Raw genomic sequence first — 25,783 nt, 5'->3', positions numbered from 1 at the left:
GACGCGAGAAAGGCCGCGCTTGGGGCGGGATCGGGTCGCTTTTCCCCTCCCTCCGGAAGCGTAACACTGAGCGCGCCTGCGCAATGGGCGCCAGGTCCGCTCTTTCTAGCGTCGGGTAGTTATTGTGCTTTCTGTTCCAGAATAGGAGGGTTGGGTGCAGAGGCTTATTCGCCTTTCTTTTCCACCCATAGCTTCCCTGCCTATGTGCCCTAAAAGCTGCTGCTGTTGCGGAGCCAGACAGTTACTGCTTTAGCTCTAGGATGCATGCTGTTCCGCAGGAAGCTCTTCGAAGGGACCAAGGTAACAGCGCCCCCACCCCGGGGCGGGGTGGGGGCAGAGGCAAAAGAATGCGCGTGCGTTTGAGGGGAGGGCGCACGGGTGACAGAAGGCGTTCCTAAATCGTGGAGGGAAACCTGCCCTTCGGGTGGGGAGGGGTGTCTTTTTGGCTTTGGTACACTTGGGCCCACTAGGCTGTGGGTGTTGGTACTTCCAGCCCATCTCTCACCAATACCACCGGCTCTGCGCTCCATTAAACTGGCATGCTTTGGGCAGGGTAACTACTCAGTGTAGAGTCTAGTGTCTTCAACATCTCAAAAAAGGGCCTTGGAGTCATTGATTTCTAAGTTCCCCTCTGCTTCCAACACTAGTTGGAAATTAAAGTAACAGCAGTGTTTCAGATATTTCCATTTTGGTCATTATTTAACGAATCTTTCACTGCAAGTTCTTTTTTTTCCTCCTATGGAAAAGCTGCTACTAAGGAGAAAAATACAAATCTGAAATTATCTTTTAGACCACAGTTGCTCATAAGAGTGAAAGTTAAAAGAATTGTTTCTCTGCAAAATTCTGCAGTCCCAAACTGACCTTTTGTCAGCACTTCTAATCTAGCCCTTGCCTTTTCTGTGTCTAGAGTTCCCCTTCCTATCAAATTTTGACTGTTTCATTTCCTTTCACCATAGTTTTTCTTGTAGTTCTCAACTTTTTTGATTTTGATATAGACATCTAAAAAATTCCTTTTCTGTTCTTTACAAGTCAGTGGTATGTACATTATACTTAATCGGCTGTCAGGGTTGTTCATGAACATGTCCTTCTCTTTAAGGCAGTTGAAAAAACAGTGAAATGGAAAGCACATGTTGTGGTCATCCAGTGTTATTATGCTCCTGGTCAACAATGTATGCATTCCTGCTAGGGGCGGTATTCATTGCTTTAAGCTCAAGTCGCATCCTACTTGTAAAATATTCAGCCAATGAAGGTAAGTTAAGACTTGGATTATGTATGGAACTCTGCCATTTAATCACCCATTGTCTTTCTTGTCTTTGGTTTCCTTGTGTGTAAAATGGGGATTATATCCTTAAAAGTACTCTGCTTCATGTGAGTAATAAAGCATGATTCAATTTGGTTCTTTAACCTTTCATACCTTAGCAAGAAAAATTTTTGATGCTGAGTGAAATTTGGGTCAGGCAAGTACAGAATCAAACCCTTAGCAGAATGGATCATAACATCTGACTATTCAGTCAACAGGTGTTTCTGGGCCTGTAGCAATATGTATTATAACTTATCTTGAAATATGAGATATTTGTTGATCCCCTGGCATTTATAAGATAGTATTTTAATTACATTATCAATGAAACAGTATAGGTTATTAGCTTTGACAAATACATACTCAAGAAATCTTGTTCTTAACAGAAGAATTTGTATTTAAACAGTTTTATTCCATAAAACCTTATTGAGAATCTCTCACTAGTTATTGAGGACACATAAAGTTGGATACTGTGACTGTTAATGGTCTGCTTGGGAAGTCAGATATGTATATAAGTCTCTCTTTGGTTGACCTTTCTCTGCCAGGCACTAAGCTAATAAATATTAGTAGCAGGGTTCAAAGTACATAAGATAGACCTTATTCTCAAGGATTCACAGTTTATTAGGAGAGAAATACATGTAAATGGATTATTAAAATACACTATAATAAGTTTAGTTTTATACCAAAATGCAGAGATAGTTCAGAGTAGAAAGTGTATATATTCTGACTGGGAGAGCATGATGTGGGCTGCAGAGAGGTCAGGGAACAGTTCCCTGATAAGCTAACAGTTGATCTACAAGAAGACAAGGTAGGCAGCTGTATTCAAAACAGAAGCAACAGCTGTAAAAAATGAACAGATGTATTAAAAAGTAGGAATGAATTTCCCACTGTGGTGCAGTGGGTTAAAGGATCCAGTTCCATAGGTTGCAGCTGTAGCTCAGGTTCAATCCCTGGCCTGGGAACTTCATATGCCTCGGGTGTGACCATAAAAAAAAAATTTTTTTAATTGAGAAAAAAAAAATCAAACTTGGATTGTGAGAATATGTAGTTCAGAATTACTGAGCTGAAAGTTTTAGGGACTTGGAGGAGGTGGGGGAAGGATTGCTTGGCCTGAGAGGGAAGCAATGATTAGATAGTTAAGGACTTCACAGGCCATGCTATGTGTCTGGGACTTTTTCCTTTAGGCCCCAGAGATTATGGGACAAGGAATACTTGGAGTGTAAGTGGGAGGGTTAAATGAGAAAGACTGTTATGGTAGCTGAATGGAGAATGAACTAAAGAGGAAGAAAAATAGCCAGTTAGGGGGTTATTGCAAATCCAAGCTACAGATGATGAAAACTAACCGAGGCTTAGAAATAGGAACAGAGAAGAGATGATAGATTCAGGAAATATTTTACGCATAGAATGACAGGACTTAGGGAATATATTAAATGTGGAAATTAAAGGAAATGAAGTATGGGATAGCTCAGAGGTTTCTGATTTGGAGAAAAGAGTTTCTCCAAACTGGTGATGTTCAGCTGAGATGGAGACTAAGGAAGAACTGATGGGACAGACTTCAGGGAGATTAGACAGTTTTAGCTTTGTACCTTTCATGAGGCTGTGTCCTGTTCATTGCAGTATCCCGCTGTATCTAGCACTTCAACACTTCACACGTGTGAAGGAAATGCCAGTTAAGTGAGTAAATAGGAGATAGTTATTCATATGGATATGTTTAGTGAACATTAAATGTCCCAGGATGCAGATTTGGAAACATTAAATTGACATTTAAAACCCAAGGAGTGGAGGGCTCCTTCAGGGTAAGCATGCAGAATGAGAAGATAAGAAAGAGCCAAGGACAGAACTCCGAGGAATGCCAACATGTAACAGGTGTGCTAACACTCAGAGGGATGCTGAGAAGGAATTAGATGAGAGAACTAAATGTTCATGATTTGTAGAAGGGAGTTTGAAGGCTGGAAGGGAATTGCAACATCACAATAAGATAAAGATTAAAACTTGCCCTTTAGAATTAGAAACTAGGATATGTTTGGTAATCTCAGGGACCAGGTATTTTGAGTACAGTGGTGGGGTCAAAAACCAAATTGCTTGGGGACAAGACCTGAGTGGAAAGTGGGTAAAGTGAAATAATGAATGTTGACACTGTTTAATGGAAATAAGGAGGACGTATGGTAGCTGGAGGGGTAGGATCTTCTGTTTTGTATTTCATTTGGCAAAGTTTTGAGCGTATTTATAGGCTGAGAGGAGGAAGGCAGTTAATAGAAATATAAAGGAGATATGCTGAAGCCGGAGGAAATGTTTATTGGAGCAAAGCCTCCGAAGAGAAGGGAAGGTTTTAACAGGATGGGTGGATAGTGCGGCTCTGGCTCCTCTTTCTGGCACTGAAGGGAAACCAGTAAGAATGGATGTAATGTAGATAAGGTTGTGAGTGCTGGCCGGAGAAGAGTGGAGGGAGGTCACACATGATGCTGTGACACTATAAGAGAAATGCAAGGGGAAAAAAAAAAAATGATGAAAAGTTGTGATCTGAAGCCCCACCCCACCCCCACGTTTTTATGTGTTCACTCATGTGTCTCATGCTAGAGAGTAATGTCAAGTATGATTGAAGGATAAGGGAGTATGATTTCAATCTAGCTTTGAGCTCAGAAAAAGGAGGAGGAGAGGTTTTTTGTTTTGTCTTTTTGCCATTTCTTGAGCCGCTCCCATGGCATATGGAGGTTCCCAGGCTAGGGGTCGAATCAGAGCTATAGCTGCTGGCTTACACCAGAGCCACAGCAATGCTGGATCTGAGCCACATCTGCGACCTACACCACAGCTTACGGCAACGCCGGATCGTTAACCCACTGAGCAAGGCCAGGGATCGAACCTGCAACCTCATGGTTCCTAGTCGGATTCGTTAACCACTGAGCCACAACAGGAACTCCAGGAGGAAATGTTTTTAACTAGGCTTTGAATAGATGGAGAAAGTTTAACCGGCAACTAAGTGCCTACCAAGTGCAGAACACTATTAACTCCCAGATCTAGGAAGGTGACTAACATGGTGCCCATCTTGTAAGTATCCTTACAGTTTTTAAGGATAAGACATACAACATGAATAACTATAATACAGTGTTACAAGTACTGTAGTAAAGGTTTACAGGTAGTGTTACCCCAAAACTGGGTTCACTTGGTGAGTCTTGAGCCAAAAGACGGGAGAAGGAAGGATTTATCATCACTTGCATCAAGTAAAGAGAACACCAGGGCTATTTCCCAAAGCAGTGTCTGTCCAAATAGCAAAACTGGGGAAGTTTTAAGCTGAGGGTACATGAATATTCATGAAGGGGTTTTGGTGGTCAGCAGAGTCCAAGCTTTAGTTGAAGTCAGGAGGGTCAGAAAAGGTCAACACCATCAACCCTTAGGTTCCAGTTGATCTGGTGGTTGATTTAGTAGCTACAAGCTCATCTTTACTATGGAGACAGAATCGGGAGTCCTTACAACTGATATATTATCTTTGCTGTTGTCATTTCTCTTGCTTAATGACAGCCTCTGTATTCTTTTGTTCCTGTAAGATCCTTATTTGCTGGGACCTGTTCAAGGGCAGAAATTGTAGCCAGGCTTAGATCACAAAATGACTTGGGCCCAAAATTGGCTTCTCTTATGTCAAGAAAGCCGTGCCTGGTTCTCTTTCTCCAGGGATGCCCTACCTGATCTATTATAGTAGTACTGCAGAATCAGAGATAAATAAAGAATTATGTTTCCCCTGAGGTCAGAGAAAACCACTGAAAAGAGTAAGAAATGGTATTTTGGGGAGAAAGAATGTTGAGTTGGCTTTTTTCCTCTGTGCTTGGCCAGTTTTTCCTATGATGACCAAGGGAAACAAGCAGATATTTTTGAAAAAAATGCATTCCTCAAAATAGTACCTAAGAAAGTTTATGTTTGTCCTTGGCAAAATTATAAGCAAGTTATTTATAAGCATTGAGAAAGGACGGAAGTGGAGTTCCCATCATAACAGGAACAGTAACGAACCTGCCTAGTATCCAAAAGGAGGCAGGTTCAATCCCTGGCCTCACTCAGTGGATTAAGGATCTAGTGTTGCCTTGAGCTGTGGTGTAGGTCACAGAGGCAGCTCGGATCCCACGTTGCTGTGGCTGTGGCCTAGGCTGGCAGCTGTAGCTCTGATTGGACCCCCTAGCTTGGGAACTTCCATATGCTGTAGGTGCACCCACCCCCACAAAAAAAAAAAAAAAAGCAAAAAAATAGGAAAGACAGCGATAACAGCTAAGATTGCAGTATACTAACCGAGCCTCATTTCTTAATTAGATTGACTTGTAAGTTGGGTAGCTTCCTTATATGTCAGTGGGTTTGGGTGTGTCAGTGTATTTGTCTGCCTCATCCCCTGGGCCACTTGTCTCTAGCAGCTTCCATCTATTACTCCAACGTACTATTTGTCACATGCCAAACAAATATTGTTTTCCTTGTCTACCATGATATGAAACAGAAAAATTGAGTTATAGGTTTCACAGAGTGTACATTGATTTTAGTAAGGCAAGCAAGTCACACAAGAGGAACCGTGAGCTGGGTAATAATTCAGTCACATAAGTTGATAGCTGTTTGATGAGTCAGGCCCTGTGTTAATTAATGGTCAGTTTAAAGGGTAGTCTATAATGACATGCCACAAAGCTTCCTTTGCCTTTTGCCCTAGCCTCCTCAACACATTTATCAGTAACTTAAATTAAAACATGAGAGCCATGTTCTGCAGTTTCAAGGATAATAAGATGCTGAATGAGGTAGAGATAGCCTACACATTAGGTGAACTGATTAAAAAAATCCAAAAGAGCAAAGCCAGTAGTATGAATTTTAATGTAACTGGTATTAAAATCCAACTTTTAAGTTTAGAAACAGCTCTAAATTATTAATTGTATGTATACATTGTATAGAACAAAATTGATAATTAAACATTTTTGTTACATTTCAGAAAACAAATATGATTATCTTCCAACTACTGTGAATATGTGCTCAGAACTGGTGAAGCTGGTTTTTTGTGTGCTTGTGTCTTTCTGGGTTATAAAGAAAGGTGAGTCTTGGAGTTCCCGTCATGGCTCATGGTAGCAAACATGACTAGTATCCATGAACACTTGGGTTCCATTCCTGGCCTCGTTCAGTGGGTTAAGGATCCAGTGTGGTATAGATTGAAGGTTGTGCTCGGATCCTGCATCTCTGTGGCTGTGGTGTAGGCCAGCTGCTGCAGCTTCGATTGGACTCCTAGCCTGCAACTTCCATATACCACAGGAGCTGCCCTAAAAAACAAAACAAGAAAGAAAGTTGAGTTTTGAAATGCTACTAATACATTGTTAAAAATCACAGAATGAAAAAATATTAAAATTGAAAGAAACATTTTATATTAGACTGGCCCACTAATTTATATATGAAGATGCTAAAGATACAAGCATAGGTTAGGTTACCTATGTTTTTTAGGTGAGACGCAGACTCAGAGAGAAAGTATTAGGTGGTTCTAAGAGGGGGCAGAGCCCAGACTCCAACCCACGGGTCCCAGCGCCTGTCCAGTGTTCTGCCTCTTGACTTATTCCTGTGATGGGTCACACAGCAAGTTAGTTTTTACTCAAATTCAGGATTATCTAAATTGCTGCTGTCTAACTTGATATGTAGTGCACTGCAAAGGTCTCTTATTTCCTTTAGGGGAGGCAGCATGTGCATCAGAGTCAGACTGTATTCTGGGGCAGATTATTTTACTTTTACCAGTTTCATCAGCTATTAAATAAGGATACTACTAATCCTTCATCAGATCTAAAGGATGTAGCCTTTTGTGGCTCCTAAAATGTATTATTTCTCTGATTATTGAACCTTAGCTCACTCTCCTGCTCTGATCTGCCTTCCCGCTTCAGGCAAACATAGAATTTAGAGTATTAAAGGACTGGCCCAAGAGATGTTTTTTCATGCTCAAAGGTTTCAACCAGTACAAAATTTCTAGTTAATGGAATACATTTCTTAATCTCATGAAATTTATGCATTATATATACAGCTTAAACTTAAGTTGTTTTCTGTCCTTTCTCTCTGTTAAAGTACCTTCCTAAGTTTTTGGAAACCTAGAGATAGGATAATAATTCATACTAGGATGAGTAAAAGTTAATTTTCTCTACTCCCATATATATAAATTTTCATCTAATAGTTCCCTTTCTTGATCTCTCCCACAGCTCCCAAGGAAAAAAAATATCCCGGCACAAATGCTTACTTTTCTACTTATTTAATTCTTTTAGCTTTATGTTCAGAATAGTAAGAAAAACTGTAAGTGTATTCTGAGTTGCTGCCTTAAGTGATACATCTATGTCTATCTCAAGTTAGCAGGAGTTAAGGAAATCAGTATTCCTGAGGTGTTGCTGCATGGGCACAGTGATGCATTGAAGAAAGACAGTAATGAAATCCTATATTGTCTTTGATTTCTCAAGGTTAATAGTCGCTTTGAAAGCAAGTTCATTAAACCTTTTTTTAAGAATTGTATCAGAAATCAAATACAATTTACTTTCTCTAAAAATGTGCGTTCTTAAGATAATATATTTATTTCTGTATTTCTTTCTTTAGAAGATCGTCAGAATAGAACCTTAAGATGTGGTTCCTGGAAGAAATTCTTTAATATCATGAAGTGGTCCGTTCCTGCCTTTCTTTATTACCTGGATAATTTGATTGTCTTCTATGTCCTTTCCTATCTTCAGCCTGTAAGTAATAATGACAAAGAATATAGCACTGGAAAAACAGAAGTGAACCTCAAAATTAACTTTCTTCTTCTTTTAAATCATTTTTTCCTTGGTATTGTTAGTTTCTTATTGCCTCACTGGCCTTCCTGAGGTTTAACCAGAAGCATCTGAGTACTGACTTAACCAGTCTGCTTGTCAACTCTCTCACTGGTAAAGATAACTGTATTAGGAGTTATCTGAGCCCATCGTGGCTCAGTGGTTAACGAACCTGACTAGTATCCATGAGGATGCAGTTTTGATCCCTGGCCTTGCTCAGTGGGTTGGGGATCCAGCGTTGCCTTGAGCTATGGTGTAGGTCAAAGATGTGGCTCGGATCCTACGTTGCTGTGGTTGTGGTGTAGGCCAGTGGTTGAAACTCCAATTTGACCCCTAGCCTGGGAACCTCCATATGCTGTGGGTATGGCCCTAAAAAGACAAAATAAATAAATAAATAAATAACTGTATTAAACTGTGCTGGCTGTTCTATGGGAGCTGCTTCTGACCACTGAGTCTAGAGCCATCTCCCTGTGTAACCTTAACCAAATTACCTATTTTCTGAGCTATTTTGTAGGCACCTGCTTCTAATATTAATCTCAACATCCAGGACCACCAAGCAGACTTCCATGATTAACTCAGAAAATTATACACTCAGTGTACTGCCCTTTCTTACACTTGTTTTAATGTAGTTTATATGTATTCCATTGTGATTTTCTTGTCTGTTAGACCTGTCATTTAACCAAGTCCTTTAAGGGTAGAGGTTATACCCTCCCAATCTAAATGCTGTGAATAACTAATAATACTAGGAACACTTCTCATCTCTCCTGACCTCTTCTGTGCAAGAGCTATTAATAAACAGAAATAAAGTTTGATCTTCTGCTTTTACCTATTACTCAGTTTGAATCAGATGTACACATTTTCCCTGTATGTTTTCATTTTATAAAATAAAGGTTTCTATTACTATTGCTAACAAAGTGTATTTCTTTAAAGTGCAAATTCAGGCATTTTGATTAGAAATAGAATTTCTGGAGTTCCCATCGTGGCACAGTGGCTAACGAATCTGACTGGGAGCCATGAGGTTGCGGGTTCGATCCCTGCCCTTGCTCAGTGGGTTAGGGATCCGGTGTTGCCGTGAGCTGTGGTGTAGGTTGCAGACACGGCTTGGATCCCGTGTTGCTGTGGCCCTGGCATAGGCCAGCAGCTACAGCTCCGATTCGACCCCTAGCCTGGGAACCGCCATATGCCACGGGAGTGGCCCTAGAAAAGGCAAAAACACAAAAAAAAAAAAAAAAGGAAATAGAATTTCTGTTGACACTAGTCATCTATTTGAAGTATAGCCAAATCAGTTTGAGAGTGGGAAGAAAGGAGGGATCAAGAGGGCTGTGAGGTAGAAAATAGGAGTTTGATTCTTTTGCACAATTTAATAGATACGGAACCAGGCAAGGCCACCTACTCTAAGTATCAGTTGCCCATCTGTAAAATAGAATAATGTTACCATATTGGCCCAAAGGCAAGGACTTGAGCCTGAGCCGGGGGACCACTTGAAGTTCCTTTCAGCTCTGTGATCGATTTCATTAGTAAGTGTTCATTCCATCTAAAATGTGTCCTCTCATGAATTCTTGCTTTCATTTAGTTTTCCACAACTGAGAATTCCTGTACCCAACAACATATCATTCACATTCAATAAGTATATATTTTTTGTATTTAATTTCTATGCAACAGACTAGCTATAAATGTATATCCCTTTCCTAAATCCCGCGTACCAAAGCAAGATCGCAACTTCCTGTTCTTACAACTTATTGCCTTGCTCTTCCTTCCTGATTGTGTGCAATCACATATATTACAAAATAAAATACTTGGCATATTCTGTGCATTGCTGTGCCCAAGCCTCGTTGGAAAGAATTAAACAGAAATGCATGAAAGTTCCTGGGCAAAGAGCTCCGATACTACGTTTATTCTATGCTATTGTTTGGAAAGAGTTGACACAATTCACAGGCCAGCAGGCTGCTTTGTTAGGTACATTTACACATTGCACCTTGGTTACTGTGATTGATCAGAGCCACCACTTCCCCAGTCTTACCAGCCACCTACTTTTCTTTTCTCATCTCCTTTTACTCTTCTCCACACCAGGGATTAGCAACCATTTGTCTATGGACAAAATCTTAAAATGGTGGATTTCCATAAAAATTCAGGAGAAAGAGAGTGATGTGTTTTGGGGATTTTTGCTACTTTTTATTGGATTCACTTGTATTTCTTTAACTCAGCTGCGTATTAGTCATGTTTGCTGGATATATGAGATTGTGCATACTCTTTAGGGTTTGATCAATTTAAAGTGACAGCAAGGAGGAAGGCAGGATGAACTAAAACAGTAGTATTTGTTTTTTAAAATTATTGTCAGATCCGATTATGGGGGCAGTGAGAAATTTCATACTTTCCAGGCCCAATGTATACATGTTTAGATTAATATCCTTCTATGTGAAATGTGACTGAATCCACAAAAACAAACCTTTATAAAAATCTCACTGTCATTTCTAAGTGTTTAGAGCAGTATGAATAACTCCAAAGGACTGTCAAATACGAGTTTGGTTGTGAATCACTACCAAATCACTACCAAACTATTGAGTCACTACAGTTCAACACAGTAAATTGATTTAATTTCTAGACCACTAAAAATGCTTACAAACCTATACCTCCATTTTCTTCAGAAATAAATGAGCCTTAAAAGAAAAGAGCCTAACAGTAAGTACCTGCCTTCTGTCTACCCACAGAATCAGTGTTAAAAGTCTATAAAGCACTTTGAGAGCTTGAAAAAGTATGCTTTATAATCATGGTAACTTATTTCTGAACCTAAACCTTTCGCGTTTATAAGTATTTCCAGATCTGCCTATTGATATTATTTACTCAGGTATATGCTGAATTTCCACACATTTTCAAAGTCTGTAGAATAATTTGATCATATCTGCATAAGTTTAACAAGCAATAAAAATAGAATTTAATCCTCTAGTGAAGTAGCTGCCCTAATAACCCCTCTGGGTTTTGACCAAAAAGCTTTTTTTGTCAGGTGAACGACCAGGTTGGGTGATTTCTGAGGTCAGTGCTTTGTCTGTATTGTAACTCTATCTTCTCTTTCTTTCTAGGCCATGGCTGTTATCTTCTCAAATTTTAGCATTATAACAACAGCTCTTCTATTCAGGATAGTGCTGAAGTAAGTAACTTGTTATGAAAGCATATATCATATTTTAAAACAGCACAGCCTTGTTTCAGATGATATACCCTCTGAATCCCAAGGCCAGGATTTTCTTGCTAATTGGCTTTTTGTATTGGGCATGTTGTTTAAACCATTTGGAAAGCAGCCGAAGTGTTACCCTGTCTGAATTCTCTGCAATTTAATGTTTGAAGTGTTTTCTCTTAGCATCTCAAAAAAAAAAAAAAGAGAGAGAGATGATTGACTGGGTTTTAATTCTTTTAATTTTTAGTTCCAGATTTTCAACACAGAATTCATTAGCTTGCTTTTTTAGGGAGGGCAGGGTCGGGGGAGAGTCTCTATATACTAATAGGGAACCAAGAAGTTTATAAGGTTAATATATTTGCTATTTGGAGTTTGGAGTGGCAAAGTCTTTTTTTATTAAACTACTTGAGATGAGTATGTGGTTTAAGCTCCACGTGGCAGAAGATTTGCATGAGGAATCTAGTCAAAATTACAATTCAGAAGAATGACAAATTTTTAGAATTTCCAAGTGTTATCACTAGTCTTTCCTATCTCCAGGAGCATCTTTGTGTAAAATAAACATTTTTAAGTTTAAGTAGGCTCTGCTACAAAGCAAGGGCCAGAGTGACCTAAGGTCATACAGGATACATGTACTTAACTCCAGTTTGTTACTTGATAATGATGATGATGGTAGTGATAAAAATAAAATTAACTGTTTGTTGTATTTGTTATGATTGTTCTTATTTTAATTTTACATTCACTTTCTGTTTCTAATTTGTCTTTCTTTTTTTTTTTTGCCATTTCTTGGGCCGCTCCCGCGGCACATGGGAGGTTCCCAGGCTAGGGGTCTAATCAGAGCTGTAGCCACCAGCCTACACCAGAGCCACAGCAACACAGGATCCGAGCCGCATCTGCAACCTACACCACAGCTCACGGCAACGCCAGATCGTTAACCCACTGAGCAAGGGCAGGGATCAAACCCGCAACCTCATGGTTCCTAGTCGGATTCATTAACCACTGCACCACGACGGGAACTCCCTAATTTGTCTTTCAATGGGCTACATCATAGTGTGTTTTTCATAATTGCTGTGTTCAAGAAGGTTGAATGACTTGGTGCATAGGTACTCAATAATTATTTGCTGAATCCCTTGATGCCGTCAGTACATATTTGAAAGATTTTCTTTTACCCTGAGGAAACTTTCAACCTAATGATTGATTTAAGAGAAGGAAAAAAATGAACATAGCATTTCATCCAGTTTAAATGTTAGAGTCACTAAGATTTGCTTTTGCATCACATTTTTCATTTTATTTAAGAGTTGTGGAAATAGCTCAACTAGCAAGTCAAAGAATGCTAATCTAAAGACGTTTTAAAGTCTTTAAAATCAACATGAAAATCACTTCATAGGATAAAAGTTGACTTCTGAGAAAACATATGTAAGCAATAATATTTTTATATTTATTGCTATGATAAAATTGGAGATGCAGGAGTTCCCGTCGTGGCTCAGTGGTTAACGAATCCGACTAGGAACCATGAGGTTGCGGTTCGATCCCTGGCCTTGCTCAGTGGGTTAAGGACCCGGTGTTGCCATGAGCTGTGGTGTAGGTTGCAGACGTGGCTCAGATCCCGAGTTGCTGTGGCTCTGGTGTAGGCGGGCAGCTACAGCTCCTATTCGACCCCTAGCCTGGGAACCTCCATATGCCATAGGAGCAGCCCGAGAAATGGCAAAAAGACAACAACAACAAAAAAATTGGAGATGCACTTCCATAAAGGAAAACTTATTGGCTCTGACACCTGATAAAAGGCTCACTAATTTAATAGGTAGTGATAGTCTCAAAAACATGTTTGTTTGTTTTTAAGCAAAAATAATTTTTTTCAAGTTCACTGTTGACTCAGCACGTTAAGGATCCAACGCTGTCAATGCTGTGGATTCAGGTCACTGCTGTGGAATAGGTTTGAGCCCTGGCCCCAGAACTTCCATATGCCAAAGCACGGCCTAAAAAAAAAAATTTTTTCCTATGGAATGACATTTTATGAGTACACATGGTATTATCCTTAGGTTTTATATAATACATATGTTTTTATGTCAAAGTTGTGGTAATTTAAAACTGAATTTACCAAAGAGAAGATAAAAGGTATGTATTGCCTGACTAGAAATTGGCCAGTAGCCATAGCTGTGCCCGCAGCTGGTTGTTTTTTTAGTGACTTCAGAGCATGAGGGGGCCATGAGCCAAGGTGAGGTGTACTCAAAGAGCCCTCTGCAGACTTGGCTCCACAGCTGTGTGGGTCTCTGCTGGACAGAAAACACGAAGGCCTCCTTTCTGCCCTATTTTGACTTAATCCCACAATGACCCCATAAGATAAATGCGGTCAGCCTGAATCTGCTTGGAGCCCAGAGCCACTAGGCATTTTGCAGCATTTGGGCAGTTCCCTTCGGCTATAGAGGAGGGAGACTGAGGTGGATAATCTGGGGACAGGATGGCAAACAATGTTATTATGAACTACAGTTCACATTTTTTTTCCACATATTTTACCTCTTAAAAAGCAGTAGTAGTCAAAGCAGTAATATTGATTCCAAGGTATGTGTTTGCTTTGTTGTGACTGTCTCTGTTTTTTATCATTGGAAGTTGTTTATATTAAAGGAACAATAAAATCACTCCATTTTTATTATTTCCACAAGCACTAACTTAGTTTCCAGAGTGGGTCTCAATTTGGCTGATTGATAGATCAGCGCTGAAGTTACTCTAAATAGTTGAGCCAAAATATCATAATAAATCCAATGCTGTCTTTTATGAAAATGTCTTTTAAGTGTTACCTGTTATTACATTTTTTTGTTGTTTGTTATTACATTTTAAAATCAACTTTGGGAGTTCCCGTCGTGGCGCAGTGGTTAACGAATCCGACTAGGAACCATGAGGTTGCGGGTTCGGTCCCTGCCCTTGCTCAGTGGGTTAACGATCCGGCGTTGCCGTGAGCTGTGGTGTAGGTTGCAGACGCGGCTCGGATCCTGTGTTGCTGTGGCTCTGGCGTAGGCCGGTGGCTACAGCTCCGATTCGACCCCTAGCCTGGGAACCTCCATATGCCGCGGGAGCGGCGCAAGAAATAGCAACAACAGCAACAACAACATCAACAACAACAACAGACAAAAAAGACAAAAAAAAAAAAAAAAAAAAAAAAAAAAAAAAAAAAAATTAAATAAATAAATAAATAAATAAATAAAATCAACTTTGTTCCATTTTGAAGTTTCTGATGGTGGTGATGTATGTTGTTTGTTTTTCCACCATTTAATCTACTCTTTGTGAATCATTTGATGATCTTTTGCCATTGGCCATAAAATTTTAATCCAAGAGTAGCAGCTTGAGTTCTATCACAAGTTCTTATTTTGTTTGCTGTAAATAGCTCATTTAGAATATTAAAGCTCTTGCCTTGTATTTGACTTTAGCAGAACCATCAAATACCTCTCCCAAACAGGCAAAGAATATAACAGGTAGAAAAAAAAATGTCTGGTCACTAAATGCAAGAATTACTTGGAAGAATTTGAAAATGGAAAAAGTAAAATTATTACCATCCACATGTCTTGTTCTTAGCTCCATGTGAATGTATAGATTTGTTCTTTGAAATATAGCTACTAATTCAAAGTGGGCTTTAGGAGATAATATCAACCAAGAAAAGCTAGGAACACATTTTGAAGTATATGATGATGGAATTTTCTTGCAGTGCAGTGGGTTAAGGATCCAGCATTGTCACTACAACGGCTTTGCTGTGGCACAGGTTTGATCCCTGGCCTGTAAACTTCCACATGCCATAGGCATGGCCAAAAAAAAAAAAAAACCCAAAACATATGATGAGTCTCTTGGAAGTTATGTATGATAAGGTTTAGTTACTATCTGAACCAGCACAAAAATAAAAGTGCCACTCAGTAATATAGGCATTTCCCAAAAATCATTAATTCACTCCAAAATTTTTTAAAAATAATTTCTCATGATAAATCTGCCCCAGTCACTCTTTCTATGCTAAGGAAGGTATTATGTATGGTTTCTTGAGAAAACTTAATGTGAGTCTTTCCACTTAATTATTTTCTTGTTCTGCCTTGGTTTACCACCAAATAAATACCTGCCACAATTTGGACTTAATCATTGAGTTACTAGGAAAACTCAAAATGGGGGAGTCATTAAAAAAATATATATGTACTTAAGACAATTTAACTTAAGATATGTAGGTGCCCATTCTTCATTCTTTTGATGAAAACCTAAGGCCTTTCCTTTGGGTATGTGTGAGGTTTGCTGATTAGAGTTCTTTGGTTTCTTTTCTGCTTGAACCTACATTCATTATATATCATCTGTGGTTTCTGGTTTCAGTTCCTTTAGAGTGGAGCAAGCCTTAAAAATATTTTTGAAGTAGATTCTTGTAGATGCATAATAATATAGATTTTTATTATCCATTCCCTAATCTTAAAATTAACTCACCCGTACCTAATTCAAAGGCAGTTTTTTGTTGTGATTTGCCTTTAATCTTTCCAAAGCATTCAACTTAGTTTTCATAAAAACAGCAGTCCTTTTTTTTGTAAGTTATGATTTATGTAATCATTAAAATATGTATTTGCAATAATGAGGTCACCTGGCAAAAACACATTTTACAACAGAAACTCTTTATAAGCAAACAGTTCACTTGGGAGCAGAGGCCCTCAGGTTCAGCAGCCTTCCAGCAGGAAGCATTCAGCTCTGAGCATCAATCTGAAGTTTTCCTGGGGCAGTGGAGAGGTCAGTTAAGTGAGTTTCTACTGTTGCATCCACTGAACTATGGGGAGCAAGCTCTTCATGCTCGTCCAGTCGTCAGGTGTAAGAGCACGGTCCTCAGTGGACTTTACAGGATAATTTATTGTTTTATTTTCTTTGCTGAAAATCTATATTCAGCCTAATCTTTAATAATTTTTACCTTCCCTAGAACATTGTCTTGAATGAGTAATTATTTGCAGTAGGCACCATTTAGCTTGTTGAAGGTTTTATTTCCTTAGATTCTTTTTTCTCAAAGTCAGTTCAGTGGAAAACCTATAGCTGTCAGAATGGAAAACTTCTAAAGAACCGTCACCTCACTTGTCTTGATATTTAAGAGTTGATTATGTAATGATTTTTACAAATTGAGCACCCACCTTTCATCTCTGTTCAGTTTCTCTTCATTTTGCGTTCTACCACTTCATTTGGACTACTCGCACCTTCAGAAATGTATGTGGTTAGTTGACCATTTCTGACCTCATGGCACAGGACTTTGCTGGTCCCATCACTGAGTGCTAGATCTGGTTATTGCAAAGTGTATGCACAAGAAGACATGTGCACAGGGGTGCTGCTTTCTGGGCTGTCTGTGCATTTCCCAGTTTCACAGAATGACACTCTGTGGAACTTTAGTGAAATCAGACACATACCCCTGTATATGCATCTTGGGAACTCAGAACTGTGCTTGAGAGATGCATTGGTCCAGAAGGTCTTAGAAACCATGCTTCAGATCCTTTGCTCCTTCATAAGTACATGGCTTTAGGGAAGTCAGCTTATCTCTGCAAAGTTTCCTTCTGTATGTAGATCAGGAATTGCGTGACCCAGAGTAAGTGCTCAACAGATGCGCTAAAAGTCCTTAACTTCTAGTCCTCACCTGCTGCTTTACACTTCTGCCTTTGCTCATGTTACTCTTACAAGACTAATTGATCTTCTGATCTTCTTCTTCTTTTTTTTTTTTTTTTTTTTTTTTTTTGCTTTTTAGGGCCCCAACCCTAGCATATAGAAGTTCCCAGGCAAGGGTCGAATCCGAGCTATAGCTGCTGGGCTATGCCACAGCCACAGCAGCACAGGATCCAAACCACATATGCGACCTACACTGCAGCTCATGGCAACGTTGGATCCCTGACCCACTGAGCAAGGCCAGGGATCAAACCCTCATCCTCATGGATACTAGTCGGATTCATTTCCACTGCGCCACAACAGGAACTCCTGATCTAACTGACCTTTAATTGTGAAGATGTCGTTCCCCGCAGAGGCCTCCCTGCCCGTCCCCACTTGGGTCAGTATACTTTCTTTAGTCCATGGACATTCTTGTAGCCTTTGCATAGACTCTTGCCTCTGCCTGGATGTACCACCAACTCCCTTTTTGCATGGCTACCTGCAGTTTATCTTAGTTCAAGTGTCATTTCTTTTTCGAAGCATATCTGCCTCCATTTACAGATCAAGTGTTCCCTCCTCAGTGTTCTTTGTATCATGTCACACATGTTGTCATCATTTAGTTTTAAGGCTCTCTCCTTATTAAAGTGTAAATTCTTTGAGGCCGAGTCTAAGGCTTCATCTTCCCAGAATACCCAACACATAATTCCTGCTTATTAAATGTCTGTTGAACAGAAATGAATCCACAAAATGGAATAATGATCATCATAGCCTTTATATCTAAAGCATTGTTAGAACTTTGTAAGCTGAAGAACCAAAAGTATTTTTTCCTTGTCTTATCAAACAGTAGGTTGTTGTATAATGCTTTATGATCAGGCCATGGATCCAGGAGCTAGTTTCCTCCTCAAATCATTTTTGGCCATGAATGCCTTTGAAAATTTGACAAAGCTTTTAAGAGTCTCCTGTGAGTGGGGAAAGGCCAGGAATTCACCTATATAGAGGATCCGGTACCCACTGCAAGGAATAACAGATTTCAGAAACCCATCACATTCTTTTTGGTTCATAGAAACCAGATTGAGAATCCCTGCTATGACTGACTTTATCACAAGATAAAAAATTATTATACCAACGAACTAAGATCAGTTCTCAAGGTAGAAAGCAGGCTTAGCTAAACCCATAGGTTAAAGGGAAACTTAAAATGAGGAGAAATGACTGACCTTAGGGGACAGTTAATTTAAAAGTGAATAAAAATAGCAAATCAAGAAGCAGACATACCAGCCCTCTTCCTTTGAACTTGAATTGTGGGAAATGCTAGCAAAAACCGGGTGTAGTTCATGCAACCAAGTACTCAAGTGATTTGAGTGTTCAGCAGAAACAGTTGATAGGGAAAAGGGGAAAAACTAATATTAAGATCTCTTTTTTCTTCTTTGAACAGGAGGCATCTAAATTGGATACAGTGGGCTTCCCTCCTGATTCTGTTTCTGTCTATTGTGGCCCTCACTTCTGGGACTGAGACGTCACAGCATAACCTGGTAGGGCATGGATTTCATCATGATGCCTTCTTCAGCCCATCCAATTCCTGTCTTCTTTTCAGAAGTGAATGTCCCAGAAAAGACAATTGCACAGCAAAAGAGTGGACGTTTTCTGAGGCTCAGTGGAACACCACGGCCCAGGTTTTCAGTCATATCCGTCTTGGCTTGGGCCATATTCTTATTATAGTCCAGTGTTTTATTTCTTCAATGGCCAATATCTATAATGAAAAGATAATGAAGGAAGGGAACCAGCTCACTGAAAACATCTTCATACAGAACAGCAAACTCTACTTCTTTGGCGTTTTTTTTAATGGACTGACCCTGGGCCTTCAGAGCAATAACCGTGATCAGATTAAGAACTGTGGGTTTTTTTATGGCCACAATGCGTTTTCAGTAGCCCTGATTTTTGTAACCGCAATCCAGGGCCTCTCAGTGGCTTTTATTCTGAAGTTCTTGGATAACATGTTTCATGTCATGATGGCCCAGGTCACCACTGTCATCATCACAACAGTGTCTGTCCTGGTCTTTGACTTCAGGCCCTCACTGGAGTTTTTCTTAGAAGCCCCATCAGTTCTTCTCTCCATATTTATTTATAACGCCAGCAAGCCTCAAGGTTTGGAATATGCACCCAGGCAAGAAAGAATCCGAGATCTAAATTGCAGCCTTTGGGAGCGCTCCAGTGGGGTAAGTTTGTGAGGATGCTGCTTTTTGCCTGTTCTTCCCAAATGCAAAGCGTGGTTATACAAAAAAAGAAATTGATCAGGGCGAATTTATCACAGGACACAGTGGATCTCTGTGACTTTTAAAAGTGGTTCAACAAACATTTGTTGCACTCCTTTTAGGTAAGGGGTCATCATAAGGCTGTCAGGGGTTGAGAAAAAGTGTAAATCACAGTCTTGAGGGCCTTATGCATTAGTTGTCACATAGAATATTATAGAGTCACAGAATCAGTACATGCCTCATGGGTTATTTGTCCAGTCTCCCTAGTTTTGCATGTAAAGAAACAGGCTCAGAGAGGCTAGCTGAGTTATAGGTAATAAGTGAGAGAACTGGTATCAAACCCACAAGGTCTGACTCTTTAGTCTTACTTTTTCCACTTCACCACAGTTGGGGAAATAAGCCTCATTCATGAGAAAAGTTGATCTTCAACATTAGTAAGTCTTGTTAAATATAAGTAGAAAGTCTGGCTGCTCCATTTTCCCAGTTATTCATAAACCAGGATGTGCCAGACGGGCCAGCCTTGTTTGTCTTACTAAGAAGGTAGCTTTCAAAAAGATCACTGCATGTAGAAGAAAATTGTTCCTAGAAAAATACTTATACAGTTATTCTGAATAAGTAGTATTCTGCTGGTTGCTTATAATTGTTTTAGGAAGGTCTACCAGTCATACTGGTAGCAAATGGATAATGGTCTTTTGGAGGCTCAAGTTAGGAGTTAGGCATATTTTTAAATAAAACATGAAATAGAGTCCTCTCTCTAGCTTGAAATTTACAGTTTTCAAGAACACACAAAATATGAATTATTTCACACAATGAGCATTTTACTCTATGGGGAAATGAATCTTGCTTATTAGAGTTCATGGCCTAACTTCCCTCAGTAATGCCTCCTGTAGTGATGATACAACAGATTCTTAAGATGAAAAATTAGAAGACTGGGTCCCAAATGCCCTTATCTTAGCCAAAGAGAGTATAGGTTCTTATATTAAGTCCTGTATTCTTTTCCAACAGTCTAGTAACACTGCTTGCCCTACTTTTTAAGTTAAAGAAAACCAGTTTAGGAGTTCCCGTTGTGCCTCAGTGGTTAACGAATCCGACTAGGAACCATGAGGTTGCGGGTTCGATCCCTGGCCTCTCTCAGTGGTTTAGGGATCCGGCATTGCCGTGAGCTGTGGTGTAGGTCCCAGACACAGCTCGGATCCCAAGTTGCTGTGGCTCTGGCGTAGGCCGGTGGCTACAGCTCCAATTAGACCCCTAGCCTGGGACCCTCCATATGCCAAGGGAGCGGGAGCAGCCCTAGAAAAGACAAAAAAAAAAAAAAAAAAGGAAAACCATTTTAGGTAACAAGGCCTAGTTTATACTTATTTCTCCAACCTTTAGTTATTTCCCTTCAGAACCAGCAGGGGGTGCTCCTCACTTTGCTCTAGTTAACTTTGAAATTAAAGTACTGAGGTGCATTCTAATTTTTAATGATCTCATTTTATGTCTAAAAAGATAACTTTCCAGTATTTCATTTCATTTAACCAGATTATGATTTAATGAAATAAAATCCATGATTTATTAGTAGAGTTTCTCCTTAGCAATCATTTAAAATGCTGCATTTCTAGTTTTGTTTTAATTAATTACTGATTTCATGTTTCCTTTTAGGATGGAGAAGAACTGGAAAGACTTACCAAACCCAGTGATATTGAGTCAGATTAAGATACTTTCTAAGTGGTACCCAAATAGTTGGCAGTTCTTACAAACCTTATTTGCACATTTTAAGCATGTATGATATTTATCTTTGCATTTTGATAAACCAAGAACCTTTCTAAAGCGTAAAACTCTTTGCATATATCTGACCACTCCCTAAGTAATTCCAGCCAAAGTTTAGAGTACCCAAAGGCTAAAAAGTTCCAAGGAACTGACATAAGAGTAATAATGTAGAGACTGCATTAATGGCCCGGTAGGTCAACAGGTTATATTCGCAGATTATTTTCTTTGTTTCTCCAAGGTTCCAAAAAACTTGTAATAACCATGTGAGCTGTACCCTATTAATATGCAAATGGATACCAGTTTGCCAGATATTCATAATTATGTAGTTTGCTTGGCATGCCATAGTCTTCCCTTTTCTATCATCATAAATATTACCTAAGTTGTCCCTTAAATTTTGACACCATGGAGATAGTCATTTTGCAGTTAAAAAGCAGTGTGACTCCTCAAAAGTTTGTTTGAAGGATTTTAATAACTGCCCACAACATTGATTTGAAAGTAATGTCTGTGCTAAATATTTTGCCAAAGAAAAATTTTCAACAAAATCTCAGAATTTTAGTTTTTAGCAATTCCTACGGAATTTGATTTTTAGTGACTATCTTTTGATGTTTTTCTGCACCAATAAGCTTCAATTTAGGTGGAAGTTAGTGCCTATTCACCAATTATTTGTATTTTCCATCACCTAAACCAGCCATGGTGGATTTTTTCTCGGCTTGACCACATTACTCTTGAATTATTCTATTTTGGAGAACTAATAAGCCATTTTAATTAGTTCTTAAATACAACTTATGATTATTATATATTTTTATATCATATTTTGTTCCTAAAGTTTGAGGCACTGGCTTCAGAATCATGCCAGATTGTCAGTATGACTAATGCTGAAGCGTTCCTTTTTTTTGTTTTTTGGTTTTTTTTTGCCACAACCATGGCATATGGAAGTTCCCAGGCCGGGGATCCTATCCAAGCCACAGCTTCGACCTGTGCCACAGCTGCAGCACCTCTGGATCTCAACCCACTGCACCGCAGTGAGGACTCCAAGAGTTCCTTTTAAAAGAGTCATTTTGCAAAGAAATAACTTTTAATGAAATGTGAATAGTGTCACTGTAAAAAGAGGAAGGCCAGTAATAAATCATCTTATAGTAACTCTATTTCACGCTTAAACTGCATGGTATTTTTGAGGTATTTTTGCATGTATCACATTGAGTCTGTGAGGTAGAGAAATCAGGTGATAGGTAATTTAAACAATGAGTAAACAAAAGTTACTTGCCCAAGGCATACAGCTGGGTGGCAATAGGACAAGAGTTAGCTTCAGCTAACAGTGCTATGTGTTTACAGAGTGCTGCCCTATAAATGTGAGCTTTAAGATGTCATTTTCGTGTAGTCCATACATCTCCTTTCCCCTAGTTTTCATACAGATAAGCAAAAGATAATATTATATAATCCATCTGTGATACTCAGAATAATATAAATGGCAAGAATTGGTAGAATTTTATAAATAAAGTAATTATTAAATCCTTCTCTTGTGTTGCCGCTCTGTCATGTGAGGTAGAATGCAGAGTATTTTTAATTTCAAAACAACTTTTTTAAAAAAAAGAACTTTTTAAAAACTTTCTCTTTTAGTAGATCTTGACTTCTGAGGATAGCAAAATTGCTTACTTTGTCATAGGCATTCCACCAGAGTTATGTGAAACAGGAAGATTATTTTCTTGTGGCAGTTCATTTTAAAGGTAAATATAATCAGCTATAGGAAGACCTCACTTTTAAGAAATACAGCCTACAAAACATATTTATCTTATGCAACAGATAAAACTGCAACAATATTACTTGTAAAATTATGGCCTACAGAATATATTCAATAGCAGATGCTACTAGTTCGTGGAGATTGATTTTCTCATTTACAGTTACTTTTTCCACCCTCCTTTTCAGGAAAGCATTTTTTGCCCAGAGTGATGTTTACTCATGTTAACTTACAAATTATTTAGAGAGAGAGAAGGAGCTGGAACTAAAATGTAAAGTTCTGATACAGATGCACTGCAGTACATTTGACCTCTCAACACAGGTTTGAACTGCACATGTCCATTTAAATACAGATTTTTTTTTCAATAAATACATACAGTACAACACGATCATCAGTTAGTTCAATCCTGGAATATGGAACTACAGGCACAGAGGGCCGGCTACTGCAGTAGGTCCTAAAATCAATCCCCTGTGGATACTAAGGAAAGCCTGGGCTTTTGTGGGTGCCAGTGTTTTAATAGGAGAGGAATTGGAAGCTGAGAGTTCTAGAAACTATATCCTGTCATCTTGAATCAAGCATTTGACCTGGGGAGAGGAATGATTTGTCATGTGGAAAGAGAAGTAGACTTCTTTCCTGTCCTAAAGAACCAAACTACGCTACAAGTTATAGGGTAACGCTCCTAACAAATGATGCTTCCCAACAGACGAGAAGGCCTTTCTAAAGAGTAGGAGAGAATAGTAGTAAATTCTCCATCACTCAAGTGTTCAAGGGGAGATTTTATCAGCAGGATGTTTTAGAAGAGAGTCCATCACTAGTACAGAAGTTGGTCTAAGTGATTGAAGTCCCTTCCTAATTTTAGAGTCTCTTCTAAGCAGTTATGACCTACCACTAATGCACTGAATTTGCTCCTGTCATAGTTTCTGAATAGCCTTTGGTTGGACCGCAGGTGTGGCCTGCAGTGACCTGACTCCAGCTCCGTCACTGGTCAAAGGACCAGGCTTCTGTCCAGCAGTATGCCTGATCCTGGGGGGAAGCAGGATGTGGCTGAGACCCAGGATCTCAAATCCTCGGCCGGCACTGTCCTGCTGCGGTAGGTTTTCAAGTTGGAGTGCAGAGGAGGCTCTGGGGCAGAGTTACTTTGTTTACAACTCTAAGGCTTTTTGTCTCTAAACCACCATGTGGAAGCCCTGTTTGCTTGTGTGCTGGATTAGGTTCTGTGGAGCTGCAGGGACTACTTTTGCCCTTGTACAGGCCCGGCCTTGACCGGAACAGCCCAGGGCCTCCTTGGCAACTTCTCCTTTTACCTAAGTCCTGGTTTTTCCTGAGAATTCTTAGCATTCTAGTGTGGATAAGAGGCAGAGAAAGTCAAATGCAAAGGAGAGTTGTTTTCCTTCTCTGAAGCCTAGAGCAGACTTTCAGAAATCAAGTAATAGGTATCCTTCCTTTAACAGAAACAAAAAACCTCTCACAGATCTCAGTGTAGACCTTTTTTCTTCCTTACTATTATTTAAATGGATACAAACATGGAGAATAAACTCCTTGCTTACAATTTTTATATGAAAACCAAATTTACAATTAAAATATCAAGCTATTAAACCAGTCAATTTTCAATTCAGATAAGAGTTTAGTGAGGTGATAATGTCGCTCAAATAGAATCACAATAAGCTCCCTAACAGTCCTGCAGAACTGTCCTCACTTGCGATTTTACTTGCTTCAAGCGCCATCCTGTCTCTGCCCAGATAACTGAAACCTGCTGACAATGCTGATGATGCATTTAATCCTGCTGGGATTTATCACCCCATGTCCCTAACAATCCCGCACGGATGTGGTGTGGCTCAAGCTGCCAACTCCCATTGGCCGAGACGCCCTGGAAAGATTTTTTAAAACGTCAGCTTTGTGTGTTCCCTGAAGCTTTGAAAGAACTCACCAATAAAATTGCCTAGGCGTGGTACTTTTTTGAGAAGCACTTTTTTTTCTACAACATTCTCTGGTTCTTCTTCATCCTCTTCTTGGTTCACTCTTGATCATTTAAAACACAGATGCCAAAAAATTAACCATCCAGATTTTCAAACATATTTGCTTAGGAATTTATGAATCATTCTCTTAATTCTTTTAATTTCCTCTTTTGCCAGAGTCGTGTTTTCTTTCTCATTTTTAACTTTGTGTATGAATAGTGTCTCTATTTTTTTAAATAGGTTAATGAGCATTTTCTAATTAATTTTTACTTTATTGAAGTTTATTGTGTTCTGCTTTTCTAAAGTTTGTTTTGATCTTTTTTCCATCTGATCTACTTCAAATGCATTTATTTTCTTGCTTGTTGAAGAGCATGTTTATAGCTAGTAGAAGAATTTCTTGGAGTAAGTAGACTTTAGGCTAGTCAGAAAAGACTTTAAAATACAGCATTATCATTATTTTCTAAATCTGTTTTGAGTCAAGGGTAGTGTCATTAAGGATTTTACTCATACTTTTGTTAATTTCTAGTTTTTATACACTTGGTTAGAAAATGAGATCTGTACTCTTTCTGTTGTCATTTGCATATTTTTATTGAATTTATTATTGTTTCGCCTGTCCTCTGTACAAAAACTTTTTTGAGAAAGTTGGTATTGGTTTGGATATTTTGAACCAGTTTGAAAGATTTTTGGTGTTTTTTAGATTTGCTCAACTTGCATTTTTGTCTGTTTCATTTCTAGTAGTTACTGTTACATATTTTAAAACGAATGTAGAACTTTATTTATAAATGTTTCATCCTCAAAAATTAAAATATGGTTATTGACTCCTTTCACTGAAAGATGGGGAAATTAGGTATTACATTTCCTCCCACTCCCAGTTTTTCTTAATAAGCTCTGAGAACTTTATCCAGGTCTACTATACTTGATTTCATCTATTTTAAGACTCCTGTGTTTTCACATTACCATCTCTGAAATTGGGGTGCTTTAAGCAATGGCATGTTAATATAGCTGCTCCCCCCTAGCAGAAGGATGAAATTGTCTTTGCTTGCACATGCAGGCATTTGGCATAGCTGGATAAATACCACTTCCTGATGTTTCAGTCAACAAACCACTTAAGGACCATTTGAGGGGAAGATAAGAGTCCTAATTGTTGTCTGAAAATCTTTTATCAATACCTCTTGGTAAGATTAAGAACATGCCAGCATAAAATTTTACACAATGAATGTCAGTA

General features: G+C 39.0%; 2 protein-coding genes across 3 annotated transcripts in view; one reads left to right on the top strand and one right to left on the bottom strand.

The window, feature by feature from the left end:
* The window catches only part of CCDC80 (coiled-coil domain containing 80), a 139,577-nt gene that overhangs the window by 66,490 nt on the left and 47,304 nt on the right, over positions 1-25,783 (bottom strand). The gene's annotated exons all lie outside the window — the stretch shown is intronic.
* SLC35A5 (solute carrier family 35 member A5) lies at positions 56-25,358 on the top strand. 2 transcript variants are annotated; one of them, XR_014824842.1, is made up of 8 exons: positions 56-300; positions 1,097-1,249; positions 6,246-6,344; positions 7,868-8,001; positions 11,154-11,221; positions 16,974-17,270; positions 18,303-19,083; positions 20,761-25,358. XR_014824842.1 is itself a non-coding variant. In XM_013982457.3 (7 exons), the coding sequence occupies exons 2-7, from the start codon at positions 1,117-1,119 to the stop codon at positions 20,812-20,814; spliced, it is 1,269 nt and encodes a 422-aa protein (XP_013837911.3). In that variant the 5' UTR covers positions 56-300; positions 1,097-1,116; the 3' UTR covers positions 20,815-25,358. The 2 variants fall into 2 exon arrangements, 1 of the variants encoding a protein (XP_013837911.3); XM_013982457.3 differs by lacking the exon at positions 16,974-17,270.

Source organism: Sus scrofa, chromosome 13, assembly GCF_054392235.1.
Source record: "Sus scrofa isolate SSC_HxYL_T2T_F1_AM1 chromosome 13, Sscrofa_HxYL_maternal_Yorkshire_Landrace_v2.0, whole genome shotgun sequence".
In the NCBI taxonomy this organism is placed as follows: Eukaryota; Metazoa; Chordata; class Mammalia; order Artiodactyla; family Suidae; genus Sus; species Sus scrofa.
This window is presented reverse-complemented; position numbering and strand designations above follow the sequence as displayed.